The sequence below is a fragment of the Ammodytes marinus genome (assembly GCF_949987685.1).
Source record: "Ammodytes marinus genome assembly, chromosome: 13".
Lineage (NCBI taxonomy): Eukaryota > Metazoa > Chordata > Actinopteri > Uranoscopiformes > Ammodytidae > Ammodytes > Ammodytes marinus.
Genome location: NC_137217.1, coordinates 2,414,271 through 2,429,593, shown reverse-complemented (window position 1 = coordinate 2,429,593; position 15,323 = coordinate 2,414,271). Strand labels below are relative to the sequence as shown.

Genomic DNA, 15,323 nt, shown 5'->3' with positions numbered 1-15,323 from the left:
GATTTCAATCCAATACGGCATAGTGTGTTACCAATGGTTTTCTTCTTCACTCAATGAAATGCAAAATAATTTATATATTTTTTAATGTGATTTTCTGGATTTTCTTATTGGAATTCTGTCTATCACTGTTAAAATAAACCTAGCTATAAAATTAGACCGCTCAATAATTTTTAAGTGGGCAAACTTACAGAATCGGTGAGGGATCAAACACTTATTTCCTCCACTGTTTATAACATTGGTTGTCATTTTGTGAAGTTTTAATACAAACATTGTATTCAAATTTGTTTTACCACTTTCACAAAGCTTCAACTGCGTTGCAAGAGTAACCAAGAGGGGCGGAGCCTAATAAAGGAATGCAAATTATTCCTTGAAAATGTTTTCACAGACATAGAAGGCAAGTGATGTCATATGGAATGTGTCACTAGCAGCCTTTGATCTTGTGATTTGAAACTTGTATACAGACCTGAAAAAGCGAGAGCCTCTTCATATTGTTTGCAAGCTGTCTGTTTCACTGCTGCTGGTTTTTTGTTGCTGCTTTGCTGTGTAAACATGACGGCTAAACCGGAAAGAGCTAAACCGGATTTGGTTCATCAAATGGCAATTCACGTTGAGACGATCCAGAAAGAGCAGAGACATCAGAGACTGCACACAGAGTTCAGCATCAATCCACACAGGGCGTTACATGTGCTGCCGGACAAACCCATGTCTAAGAAACCTAAGGAAGTGATTGCAGACAACTCAGACTTCATTAATGCTTTCCATAAGGCCCGCCAGGAACCCACCAAGAAATATGCCACGCCACAGACAGAGAGTCAGGAGATAGGATGGGTGTCCACTTCACTGATCCCATCAAGCCGCAACGACGATAGATTCAACTTCTACCGGTTCAGCACGGATGTCACAATACACAACGAACTTGCTCTGCGTTCCTCCAGTTAGACCGCAATACAAAGGATATGTATAAAAAAAGCAAAACAAAATCTGTCTTATCCATTTATTTAATTTTAATGTGGTTGCCCTATCATATGTGAAAGATACGGTACATAATCAAAATGGAAGACTTTGAAACCAGATTGATGCGAAAATTCCATGCGGATAAACCACATTGACATCGCTGCTTGAAGACCGCAGTGATTTAATGTGGTGACGTAGGGACGAGCGAGGGGACCGCTAACTGCAGTAACTGACAGGAAGTTAGCTAAAAGAGCCATTCCGCTTACAGCACCTTTTAATTCTAACAGCATCCAATGCGGAAGTTACACAAAATGCAGTTTGCCGAGTGGCCACTAGGGGCATGCTTTGTAATAGAGCAATTTCTCATTGACCCCCATGTTAAATAGGCCGTTTTAACAGCATTATTAAACCCTCTACTCGAGTTGGGGGGGGGGGGGGGGAGATGGCATCCCCCCTTGGAAATAAAGATCGCAAAATCATCCCCTTTCTAAATCAGCCATCCCCCCTACTCATCCCCTGTTATTTTATCAATGAATGGAGAAATATCACCACTATTTCAACATTTAGTAACATCGGCGCATACGCTGCCGGTACTCCACTCTGCACTCGATTCCGGCGCTTGCCAGGGCTAGGGAAATGTATTTAAATTTTTTCAGACAATTAAAAAATGTGTAATATACCATTACCATTCGTAGCTTCTGATTGGATGGTCAACCGTCAATCACGTCCACAGAGCGCAGTCTCTCCTTTGCAAAGGCAGTTAGTAGGCTACTCGGCGACTTTTTTCACACGTTAACTTGTTCTTTCGGATAGTAAATGCTGTGCGTAATAGCTTATTCACTTCCTACTTTATCCAAACCGACTTACACAACTTTTTATCGTATTTAAGCCTGTAAACAAGCCTAGTGCTGCTTCCGCCTCCAACGATGCTGCTGCTGCAACATCTGGGTCAACTGTCTCTTCCCCTCAGCAAGCGCTCCCCCAAAGCCTTCTCTTCTATCGGCTCAGGCAGCCTACTGTAAATGTTTTAAGGTTGATGCAAGGGGCGAATTAAAAAAAATAAACTTAAGGGTGATGTTTATAAAAACGTTTTGTTTTTATTCATCAAACATTTGGAAACAAAACAGCAAGAATTAAATCTCTCACAGGAACAATCAAAGTCGATTGCATATTGCGTTCTACAGGTTTTATTTTTTTTATCTTTTACATAAATTAGATTTTTCCCTCTTGCAATTGTATTAGTTTTGTCTGGAACGTTCCTTAATATCAGTGTTTCTGACAGCAGAAGTGGATTTTTAATTGAGAGATACTGTCATCATAATTATTTATTATATCCTAAGAAAATTTGAAAATTAAATATTTCTGCTTTTCATAGAAGGTGGCAGATGGTTGTTATACTGATGTGGAAAGCTTAGCAGTGCTATCATGGTAAACCCCCCATACAACATTGATGTGTCTAAACCTTACATACAGTAACTGTGGCATAAAGCAAGCGCAAAGATCTTGCAAGGGCAAAACATTTCTGGGTAGCCTAGCTTTGCCAACCTATTAGGCCTATTTGTATCAGCACAACACCTGAATGGAGAGGCTGTTGAATCTTTGCAACTTCACTCTTATCTTATTATGTACACATTTAAAAAAATCTTAAAGCTTAAACTAACTCTAAATAGAAAATGATTCCAAATTAATTACTCTCCAAACTCCACATCATACAGGACCTGCTGCATCCTCATGCGCGCCTGTGCCTTTTTCTGGTGCGACAGCCTCCTCAACGATGGGACGAGGCTGAGCATAAAATGCTCATCCTCGTCAACAGCCGAGGATGAGGTCTCCTTTCGAATAGACGTCATGATGCTTTTTTGGAACGCAGACAGCGGCTGCTCCAGCAGTCTCCTCCGTGGTGGTGGAGGTGCAGGAAGCAGCGGTGTGACCAGAGCCACTGTAGAGGTAGTGGGAGGAGATGGAGGAGAGGTGTCTGCAGCGGACTGTGAGAGGCTGGGAGAGGGAGGAGATATCTCCTCTTCACTTTCAGCCACCACCTGTGAAAGAAAGCATACATTTGTTTGTTTAAAATGTGCAAATTAAAATGGTGAATTCTTATAAATATCTCTGCATCTGGCTTCACCTAACAAAAACCTTAAGGGAAAAGTAGATTTGTATACAGAAACGAGTCTTGTTTTTCAATCTTGAACAGGAAGACTTTACTTAGATGTGTTACACATGCATGCCTCATCTTCTAATTTAAAAATACATGAATTGAAAAAGAGGTCTTGCTCTCAATTGCCTTCCCTGAAAAAAATAAAGGTTAAATAAAAGGAATCTTATATGATGTGTCTGTTTAGAAATTTTAATTTCATTTAACTTTTATTTATTCTCGAGAGACCAATTGAGGGGTGACCCTCATTTACAATGATGTCGAGATCAAACAAATTCAAAGGAAAAACAATAATACATAAACAATATTCAATGCAAATACATCAAATACACAACAGGTGAAGAGAAAAACAATTGAAACATTTACAGTGGTGAAGAGTGGCAGCAATTAAAATTAAATGGGTGAAAGTACAATATAGCCTAATTAAAACAGTTACAGGTAGAATTAGGCAGATTTAAGATAGTTTGTTTAAATTGGTTAAAGGATATGAAGTTATTTAGTTGAATTTGTTGCTGTAAGTTGTTCCAGGAGTCAGGGGCACTGAAGCTAAAAGCTGTCTTTCCCAGCTCAGACCGGGCTTGTGGGACATAAAGCATAAGCATGTCAGTGGAGCGGGTCTGATAAAGCCCATCTGAAATTTGCAGCATTTCTGTTAAATAACGAGGAAGCTTCCCAGTCAAGGCTTTGTAAATAAAAATGTGCCAATGTGCGTCACGTCTCTCTTTAAGGGAGGACCACCCAACCCAATAGGGTAATTACATCATCATATCGTCATTTCTTTAGCACAAGCTCAGTCTTATTCACAGCCAAGACACTAGTATGTTAGGGTATGTTTTTAGCATATGTTTTAGGCTACTAGCTTTTGTTATAGGCCTACCAGTAGCCTACCTCTCGTTGGGGGGACATCATGGGCGCTAGGAGGGCCAAGATGTCCGGTGCTATTTCCTGGCTATAATCTCCCTGCTCCTCTGAAACCATATTACTGGTCGTCACCCTCTCTTTCACATGGCGCTCGAGGAAGCTCATAATGGCCATGTACTTCCACCTCTTAAAAGAGGTGGCACCGGCCCCACTTCTCTTTCTGTCCCTCTCTGCCCTCCTCTCCTTCAAGTATTTATCCCACAAGTACTTCCACTTCTTACGGGACACTTCAGCTGTTGATACAAGATTATGTCTCTACAATTAGCAATTCGAGAAGAGAATGAGAATATATTTATTGCCATTTGCATAGGTACAAGTACAAGTGCATTGGGATTCTTGTGCGAATCTCCCTGAGTCAGCTTCAATACAAACAATGTATAAATAGCATTATAACAGGAAAATTCAAAAAAAATGAAAATAAGAAGAATCGTAGGAAAGTAGAAAATAAGAATAAGTAACAGCTAAGTACCCTGTACAGAGGCTATTCTATCTTAAAACAAGATATAATACAATAGAATAAAAATAAATAACAAATAAATAACAAAGGGGAGCACTGTACAATAAGATGAGACACATTTTTCCCTGATTGCATTTAAGGTTAATATTAATATTGCACACTTTTACTGCACTGTAAAACAGTAGACTACACTGATTGTATACACACATGAAGTTATTATTGCACTTGAAATGTTGACATTATATTATTGAAATGTTTAAGGTTAATATTGCACACTTAAATTTAAATTGTACTACAAGGTGTAGAGCACTGAACACTGAGATGAAAAGAGACACACAAGGTTATTGCACTCAAAATGCTCACATTATGTTATATAATTGCATTATTTTATGGTTAATAATGCACACATATATTATGAGGTTGACTACTGTCCATTTAGACTGAGGTGTGGGGTGAAGTACTTCCCTCCCATCTTAATATCCTGTGCTACCAGTCTCACAGCAGCAGGGTAAAAGCTGTTGTGGTAGCGGGCCTTGTGGGTGGAGATGCTCTCTGGCCGGCGATGTCGCAGGTTATAGCCAGAATTCCTCCATCCGAACAGAGCATTCACACAACCTACAAGGTTAATATCAAGCCTACCTATCAGTAACGTTAATGCTAACTGAAATTTTAGTTAGCTTACTTGACTACCGGTGTTTGTAAACACAAGAGCAAGTAAACGGGTTGCAGTTTGTACCTAACGGCTAATAGTTAAATGCGATAATATCATTAATAAACATGATAATAATATAAATAATTAATGAATAATTCTCACCTGTAACGCCCAGCACAGCTGAAATGTCCCGCCAGGCCTGGTTGCGTTTTGTCTGGTCATGATACGACTTCAAAGTGAGGTCGTACAGGACCGGACACTCACTGACAGCTGTGATAAGACTCTCGTCCGACATGTTTCAGTTTGTGTTCTGTTGATACTTTTAGTCTCACCTCCTCCTCGATTTTGATTGGTCGTTTGAAAAAAGCGCCGATGACGTGGAGCGGTTTTCTTCAAAAGTTCAACTTTTTTCAACTTGGGGCGCGCGGCTAGAGGCGCGTGGAGCTTTTAACCGCCCCGGGCGGCTTAGAGAATGCATATAGAGAATGCATTGCAGACAGGCGCTTCGCCTTTTTAAAACGCTTTTGGTGGACACGGGCCCTAAAGATTTAGAATACCACAATGGTTTAGTGATTTGCTAATATGTCAATAAGGGAGTACTGGCACTCCCCCCTCCCCCCCATTTCAAGCACTGAATATAATATAACAATTATCTCTATCTGTGCTTAAACAATAATCAAAAGGGTACACCGTTGGTCTCCCATCATATGTGCTGTCATCAGCAAAAATGATCTGTCCCTAAATGTTAAATCCAATCCACCATCCCCCCTGATTTTTTTTTACAAGTCGAGTACTGATTAGACCTATTTATATTTATTAAGGCCTGGTGCAAAACACATTCTAGTCTGTATGTTTAGGTCATATCTCCATGACAACACTGAGGGGGGTGAATGTTTTTGTACCAGGCTAGTTTTTTTATTCTATTGGAGGTTAAAATGTATGAATAATTAGGGGCGCGGCTTCTTGAGTGACAGCTAGCCAATGGCCATCATTTTGCCTCAGAGGAATACGTCAGCTTGATGGGCGTATGTCCCGCCCCCCAACGTCACATCAATGCCCTTTTTTGGTAAGAGGAAATGAGGCGGAGTCAAACTTGAAATAACTGAGATCAGCCCAGACGCTTCATCCATTTTATATCATATCTATGGTTTGTTCAAGCAACTCATGACTGCATTCAAACAAAACATGATCTGACTTATCAGCATAGGTTTGCTGGAACACTTAGTAGCAGTTTACTGCAAACTACTGCCTAACATCTGAACTAAAAATATATATTCAATATATTAAAAGCTACAATGCAGTCCTATTAACATAGCCAATAAAGTAAATAAAGTGTGTGCCACCATATGAATAAAAAAGTATAACAAACACAGAATGCATCCACTCATCTTTTGTGGATGCGAGGGTCAACTCATGTCAATGTTAATGTTAATGGCAAATATAGACTGTATAAAAGAAGACAACAGCCGTTCAGGAAATGTCGCAAATTTAGTCACAAAAGTTGCAGCTTTCTGTATTGGCTATATTGAAAAATATGATTTTCCTTAGCAACATAAGGGTTCCAGCCAGCAAAAGCTGTTACAAGAGACAAAACCGGACAAGTACGTCACTGTTTGCAAAGGAACTAACTCGTCTTTGGCCGGGTTGTGTTGCCTAACTCAAGTCTAACAGGAACATCATAGATTACTGGAACACCTAAGGATCATCTGATTCTGGAAGAGCTGAGTGCCCTTGTCCTTATGTATTGAATATCCCGATGTTTTTCTTATAAGAATTGTGAGTACTTAATTACTTCTCCACAGCATGGAAAACGACATTGGATAACCAACCTGAGAGAACTGAAGTGTTACACACATCGTATTAAAACAGTCAGATAATATATTTTTAAACCTACATTTTAAGTGTTAATTTAATGTGTTATTGTAGGTGTCATGCTTTACAAGGAAGCATTTATTTAAATGTTGTTCTATTTGTTTGTTGGTGTATCTTCCGTTTAACGAAATGAATCAATCTTACTGTATTACATTTCTACAAATAAGGATAACTATTTTATTAGCGTTTTCAAAGGGTCAAATAATTTTAGGGATGATTTGCAATTCAACAAATAGTTTTGGATTATTTTATTAATTTTTTAAATCTAGCTTCAAACAAATTGACATCCCTGCAGCATAGCAGAGGGAAATGTGTCTTCTTGAGTGTAAGTAGTTGTGTGTAGTAGAGCAGTAATAGAAATACACAGTGCAAAGTGAAGCAGCATGCCTCGTGCAACACAGGTCACTCATGCATAATGCATCAGTCCTGCCGCCTCTTTAGAACAAGGAACTGTCACTCCCGGTTAGACCCAACCCTGAACCATATCACACAGTGTCCCACTCAGCCCTGTTGGCCCCAGCCCATCCGCACATTAGCACGTCTGTTTTTATCACAATGCCGCTTCACTTGGGAAATGCTCGGGACTGTTCTGGGAGAAATAACTGTTTAATATGCTAGGACAACAGCACACAATGGCAACTTTAAGGTTGGATACAAAGTAAAAGCAGTAGTTGGAACGTTGCTCATAGCATCCACAAAGCAGTGTCAGGGATCTTCTACATTTCAGGGATCTCTGTACAAGGCTGGGCCCGTGGCGACACATGTCTAAGCTTTCTGTGGTGGGACACTTTATGTATTGCTAAATGCACATTTTTATTATTTACTTCTTACGTTACATATTTTGTAGATAGTGCATGTGTTTTCCCTTTTGTTTGGTGTTGGCTTTTGTTGCTTTCGTTTCTTTTGTCCTCCACAGTGGCTAGTCAGCGTGCGGACCAGACCTTTTTATACCAAAAGGAGAGTAAGCTGTTATTTGAGACTTCTACTGTTGCATCCCTCTCTTAAGAGGGTTTTAATCTAGTCTTCTTCAATAAATAAGATATATTTTTGCACCAATTCATGCCTCCCATTCATTGTTCATGTTAGGGGAAGATACATCGGTAAAAACGACACACTCATAGCTAATTGTAAATGGGTTCCTCCTGCCCATCAAATTGGAGGTGGCCTTGTCAGGCATAGATAGAAGGTAATATCTTACCTATGGTTACCACATAAAGATAAAACTAAAGCATTTAAACACAACTGCTATCGTCTATCGTATTTGAGGGAACTATTATGATCATTATTTTGGAAAACTTTGAAGTGAAAACCCCTGAATCACAAACATTTTAAATGTAGTATGACAAGCTTATCCAATCATGACACATTTCCACATAAAGTCTTAATAAGATAATATTGCTTCCACACCAATAACCAATCATCATGTGACAACAAAGGTATTCTTTCTACATTGTTACAACTCTCTCTTACAATCAGAGCAATGAACAAGGTGAAGTATTCACCCGTTTGTTTTTCCTAGGCCTCAAAATGTCCGCCTGGACTTCTTTGCTTATTTTGACTATAAAAAGGTCAGAAAATGTCCTGTGAGTAATTTATTTTGCCCATTTTGTCAGAATACCTGGGACTTTCATTATCTGTCAGTTTTCTACAATTTACTACATGTCAAGAGTGTAATCACCGTTTAAAATGAAGAAAAACACAAAAACGGATTTTGATTTGAGAGTTTTAGTGAACAAAAAACATTGCAATTATACATGAATAACAGATTTTGCAAGTTAATTTGAAAGGTTGAAGAGTTTACGACAATTTACAACAAAACATTTGATTATTGGTCTATTAAATTTACAAAAACAGGTCATATTATGGTTAGTATTTACAGTTCCTGTCTGGCTGCAGACACAGGCCTACAGCGCAGTCCTCACACTCCTCTGGCAGAGTTTGCAGCGCCGTCGCCCCCGGTGACTCTCTTACTTTTTGTCTGTTCATCGCTTGTTGGAACAGGCAGATGGTGTTAGCTCGTCTTCTGAAGGCCTTTTCTTCGGTCAACCCCAAGGAGGCAAGCTTCTCCTGGAAATGCTGACGGCTCATCGGTCTCTCCTGCTGCAGGCTGGCACACTCCTTGTGTATGATGAAGGCGTTCGTAGCAGCGATGTCTACCAGATGTTGGAACACAGTGGTGGGCCATCTTCTTGTTTTCCGTTGGACTGAATTTGTCCTAATCATCTGGTCAGAAGTATCCACTCCCCCCATGTACCTATTGTATTCTGTTACTGTGGTGGGTCTGGGGATGGAGATGTGTTGTTGTGGCCCATCACCTGTCTTCAGCCACCGCTGCACTGTAGCCCCGCTGTAAACAGGGTGGACGGTGGAGCACAGGGAGACTTCTCTTGTGTCCATCCACTTTACGAACAGAAGATCCCTGTCCCTGATCCACGCGGATAGTGCCTCGTGGAGATCTTTTTGTGATGGCATTCTCTTGCGTGGTAGGGACACCAACTCTTCCTTGCCTGTATAAGAAGATGATTACTTTATTATCATTTCATAGTAAATGCATACATTGAAACAAAATGCATTCTCTGCAATTCCATTATATATGATACACATCACAAGGAGCATATTGCACATTACCAGGGTTTTTCCTGCATAGAGAAAGTTTTGGCGCGCGCCAAAGCGGATTTATCCACCGCCAAAGGAAAATCACCAGCGCCAAAGTGATAAAGATTAAGAATAAATATAACTATTTAAAACCTCTCCCAATTCAGCCCAATTTAAGTCATCCTTCTTGAGGGGCTGGGCAATAACTTGAATTTCATTTTCGATTACTATTACGGCTTCCCTCAATCATGAAAACAAAATAATCGTTATTAAACTATCATTGTTCCGCACGCCGGGGCATGCAGGCTTTTAAATGCAGCGCACCCTTTCAGCCGAGCGGTGTGCTCGCTCGGCCCCTCCCTTACCTGAGTTTAGCTATCGGCTCGTCCAGAGTACGAGGGAGAGGTTGTGCATAGCCGGGTGTTATGAAAAACTTCTAGATGACGAAAATAAAAGGTAAAACTAATTGTGTTGTATGAAAACACTTCAGACTCACAACAAACTAAAATAATGTGCAAGATTTGTCACGCGCGGACACGCGAGTAAGGTGACATACGCGACCGAGAGAGAGAAGAAAAAAGGCATATATGACCTGATCTGCACCTCTAAACATCCCGACCAATTTGTTTATTCACTTTAAGTCGAGTCATAGTGGTCTATGACCAAGCAATCAATGAATAAAAACACAGGAGGTTTAAAGCTCCTTGATTCCTGCCACCACAACTGTCAACACTACAATCCAACTGCCTATCCAGCCAGCTCCATGACATAAATAAATCATGCCCTTACATTCAATGTTAGCAAAAGACGTGCCCTATCAACACCATTTACAACTGGTTATTTTTATTTTGACATATTTATTTTATTCAATTATTAAAAATATGTTTCACTTATTTAGCCTATTTCTATTCTCCCTGTTTTCAGTTCAATTAGGCCTTTGTTTAAAGTCCAAAGTCATGGTGTTATTAGAAAAAAAACTTGTTAAAAGTAAAATAGATGCATAATGTTCTTAAATCAATGATTAACTGTCTTTGATAATTGTGATAACACAATGTGATTACTCAAAATAATCATGATTATGGTTTTTCATAATCGAGCAGCCCTACCTTCTTGCATTTTCCATGGTTTAGATCAGGGGTGTCCAAACTACGGCCCGATTTTAAAAATATAATGTAATATGGCCCTTTGAAAAATAAATAAATAAATAAATATATATATATTTTTTTTGCATTTCTTAGTTAACCCACTAGTGCAGGGGTGTCAAAACTGATTGATTGGCCCGTGGCACATTTGAAAAATATAATGTAATATGGCCCTTTTAATTTTTAAATAATTTAAATGCACTCATTATATTACAGGGAAATACTATGTCCCATAAAAGAAAAAGAGCACCAAGCCCAACCCAGAGGACCCTACATAATATTTTATTTTAAATTAATATTATTATGGAAAATCCATGTGTCCTTCTCCAATAGCTTCTAATTCATCTGAAACAGTGTCTCCATTTTTTTCATAAAAAATTCTTCAGCTTTAGCCTCTTCATTTCCCTCTCAAAGTGCACCAGATTCATGCATTTCACTTTGAAAACTTAAAAAAATCTCCCGGGGGGGCATACCCTCGGACCCCCCTTGGAGGGGCGGGATCTCGGCTGGCTACTATCTTCACCCAGCTGGACATTGGACGCAAAAGCAGAACACACTGGGTGTATCAATGCCATTTAACAAGAATGGGAATGTATCTGTTTAATGTGCAAGTAAAGTGTTGCCGTGAAGAATAATTACAATTTACGAAGACACTATGAAACTAAACATAAGAACAGCTACATGTCCTGATAAATGTGTTATTTTTGCAAAGTTAGAAACAATTAAAGTATTAAATAGGTAGGCCTAGTCATTATTAGTATTTTGACTTCATATCTACAGGTTGTTTATTGTGATTTCATAAGCGTCAGTAAGCTCCATGGTAACACAGTGATTGACAGGCTGACTGAAATGCTCTTTATCTGGACAGAAACTGCCCTCTCCCAACCCTACATCCCTCTTAAAATACATAAACCGTTTGCCTTTACTGGTGCACAGTCGCGACCCCAAAAAAAGTCGGTCCCGTACTGACCCCCCAAAGGCCCATTCTGAGCCAGGAAAAACCCTGATTACCTGTATGTCCCACAAGCTCCGAATCCCTCAAAGGTCAGGTGTCGGAAGAGGACGGGACTGGTGTAGCCCCTTCCCTGTGGCCATCTTGGACTTGCCTGTGTAGAGCTTGAAGTCTACAGTGTAGCCGTGTGTTGCAGCAAGCACAAAGAACTTCAGGCGCCACTTTGTTGGCTTAGCCTTCATGTACTGCTTTATGCCAAGCCTGGCCTTGGTCCCAACCATCCTTTCATCAACCGCAATGTGCTGTCTTGGCTGACACGGTGGAGGTGATCATAGTCGTCAGTGCCTTTTTTGGTGTCATTTTCCTCACTTTGAGCTGGGTCACTCATGTGTAGACTCCCTAATACTGCCCTAAACCGGTCTCGGGTCATGGCGGTGGCAGGGAAAGGGACACTAAAGATGCTTTGCGTTCTCCAAAAATCTCTCATCTTGGGCAGGTCCAGCACTGACATGTACAACAACATACCAATGAATTTTTTCATTTCCTCCGGCTTGATTTCTGTCAAGAGGAACCTTTTCCCTTTCTCCAGGTTTTTGGCCGCATTCTTGTTTGTGTTTTGACACAGTAGTTGCAAAAACGCAGCATCAAAACAATGTGAGAATATTTCACCTGGTGGTGGGTTTCCCATATTTAGAGGGGTTGGACACCTGGGGTGCGTCTGGGGTTGAACCTCAGTTGTTGAGGGACTCCATCGTCTGGTTCTGCCTCAGTCTTCCACCTTTCTAGGTGATGAGGTGAGCGGCTTCGGTCTCTAGTACCAGCATCACCTCCAGCCCCATTGCTCCTCCCTGTATGTCCCTGAAGGACTCTGGTGGACTCCCCCTCCACCACACTGTAAAATAAAAACAAGGCATCATGCACTGTACAAACATATAAATATAAACAAGACTTGGTAATGTTACACTATTCTAAAAAAGTCACCAAACAAACAAATAATACGCATAGTTATGTATTAGGCATACGTTTGATTTGATCTGATTGGGATCCCCATTAGCAACACACTGGAGTGAGAGCTAAACTTCATGGGGTTGAACCATAGATAGTAGGGGTGGGAAAAAAAATAGATTTTCCGATTAATATTGATTCTCTCTCGAACGATTCTGAATCGATTCAGAAAAGTTAATAATCGATTTTTTTTATATATATATATTTTTTTATATATATTTTTATTTTTTTTGTAAATACTAATACTTCCTGCGCCATTGCGCATGCACACCACACATGTGCGAGTTGTTTCCAAAGTGGCTTCAAAAGGGCTGAGAGCAGCAAACCCATGACCTGCACCGGCTTTATCTCTGTTTACGTTTTTGTATGAGAGCTGAATTCCAAGCCATACTTTTTGTACAATGTGTTGAAATGACATAGAAAATAATAGATAATAGAATAGAAATCCTATAGAAACATGATTTACAAGATTAGAAATGAAATAAAACTGAATCGGTTTAGTTTTTACATACTTCCATATTGTGTTGAAAGCTGCATTGATTATTGCACTGTTCATAGAAAGTCATATTTGTGACAAGAAAAGCTTTTCTCTTAATACAATAATAGAGAAGGCAATTCATCTGTTGATTGTCTTTAATGATCATCACAAAAGTAGGAAGTGATTAGCAAACTCAGATGTGCATATAAATATATTTTTGAAATTCACACATAGGTATGTACATAAAAAATGTTTTGCATTGAAATGCATTGAAAATCGATTTTGAATCGAACCGTTGACCTCTGAATCGGAATCGAATCGTGAGGTGCCAAGAGATTCCCACCCCTAATAGATAGTATATAAACTAGGGGTATCTAACCCAGTAGCCTGAAAAATACCTTCATGAGTGTTATATATCGTATACCATATTGTTTTTCATCAGCCAGTCAGTACCACACACACCTGATTGCAATGAGTTGATGCAGCAGCGTCACCTAACTACTCTCTCTCACGGAGCTGAAAGATTACGTGTCCTCACAGAAAGCGAATGAACGAGAGACGGCAGTTAGTATGGATCACGATGAGGTAATGTGTTTGTGTTGTTGATGTAAATAGTGACTATTTCAGATAATGGTTATCTGATTATGGTGAAGCAAAGAAAACTTTGTGTTAGTACCAACCGCTCATTCATTAAACACTGCAGTCTAGTTTCGCTCTCGTGAAATTGTATACACGTTGCTTGGAAACGCCCTCGTCCCGCCCGTAGCCTATATCACTCTCCCTTTTAGCTTTTCTTCATTGCATTCTCTTTTTTTTCTTTGATGGTTCAGCCCCGTTATCAGCCATTATGACGACAAATAACTGTCTCAAACAAGGCTCCCGCTCCCCTTCCCTCACCTGGAGGGATAGGCTTCTCAAATCGCGTTGCTGCTCCACACTGAAATCTGCAACCAATACTGATATGTGACCATAGAGCCTGCACGAGCGAACCGAAAATCTGACTGGGTGTGCGACCAGACCAAAAGCAGTAATAAAAACGTCTTTATTTGCACTGATGGTCTCGTTTGCTGTTAAAGGTAATTTACGATTATCAGAGGAAACATGAGGCTGTTTAAAAGACATTTAAATGTTACTCATAGCCGCTTTAAAAGACTTTAAAAAGACTGAAACCCTCTTACATCTAAAGACAATCAACTCACACCTGAAGACAACTAGTCATTAGTTTTCAGTCACAGAGTGAGCTTTTGAAAAGACAAGGGGTCTCATATTGCAAGACTACAACTAGATTCCTTTTGACATTAATTTCCGCAAACGTGATAGTGATTATTTAATTAAAAAAAGGTTAATTCAATATTCCGAGCGGGGGACTTCCTTTAGTTATTTGACCATCTTTATTTGCTGATCTCGTCCCTCAATAACTTTAACACCTAACCCTGTATTTGACGGTAAAGTGTTAAGGTTGCGCGGCTGTCAGCCTGGTTCTCCCGCCGAGGCTTCAAGGAAAAAGTATCCGAAATAAGTCCCTGCACAGGCGGACACAGGTCGCGACTAATGCCGCTCCTCCTACGTCGTGCTTGGTGCATGCGAGAGTGTGACAGTGTTTACGTCATTTTGCTTGAACCAACCCCTTAAGACTAACGATAATATTAAACATGTTTGATAATGTCGGAACGTAAAGACGGGAAGAAGACTGGCTGAAATTGGGTCGGATGACCACCTTACACCAAACGACTGAGATTACGTGCGCGCGCCACAACTCCAGCACGATTTCTGTGATTTCAGTCCGACATTGGAAGATTGTCTGCGACTGTCAAATCGCGTGAAAAGTCGTGTAGTGTAAGCCCAGCATTAGGCGGCTGGCAAAGATGAAGCCCTTTTTTCTCAAAAGCACTTTGAAACCGTAATTCATGCCTTCATTACATCTCGGCTGGATTACTGCAATGCACTCTTCTTTGCCAGCCAGTCCTCCCTCACACGTCTCCAGTTGGTCCAGAACGCTGCTGCTCGCCTCTTAACTGGAGTACGCTCCTGCCCGGTGCCTCAGGTCAGCTGACCAGCTGCTCCTGGAGGTACCGAGGTCTTAAGGTGAGAACACACCAAACGCGTTGGGTGCGGTGGCGGCGTTGAAAAATCCTATTTT

General features: G+C 40.3%; 1 protein-coding gene across 1 annotated transcript; it reads left to right on the top strand.

Moving 5' to 3' along the window:
• Nucleotides 1-549: 549 nt before the first annotated feature.
• On the top strand, nt 550-939 carry LOC307259093 (cilia- and flagella-associated protein 144-like; the record flags this gene model as incomplete). The annotated part of the gene is made up of 1 exon (XM_080038828.1): nt 550-939. The coding sequence occupies one exon, from the start codon at nt 550-552 to the stop codon at nt 937-939; it is 390 nt and encodes a 129-aa protein (XP_079894954.1).
• Between the last annotated feature and the right edge of the window lie 14,384 nt (nt 940-15,323).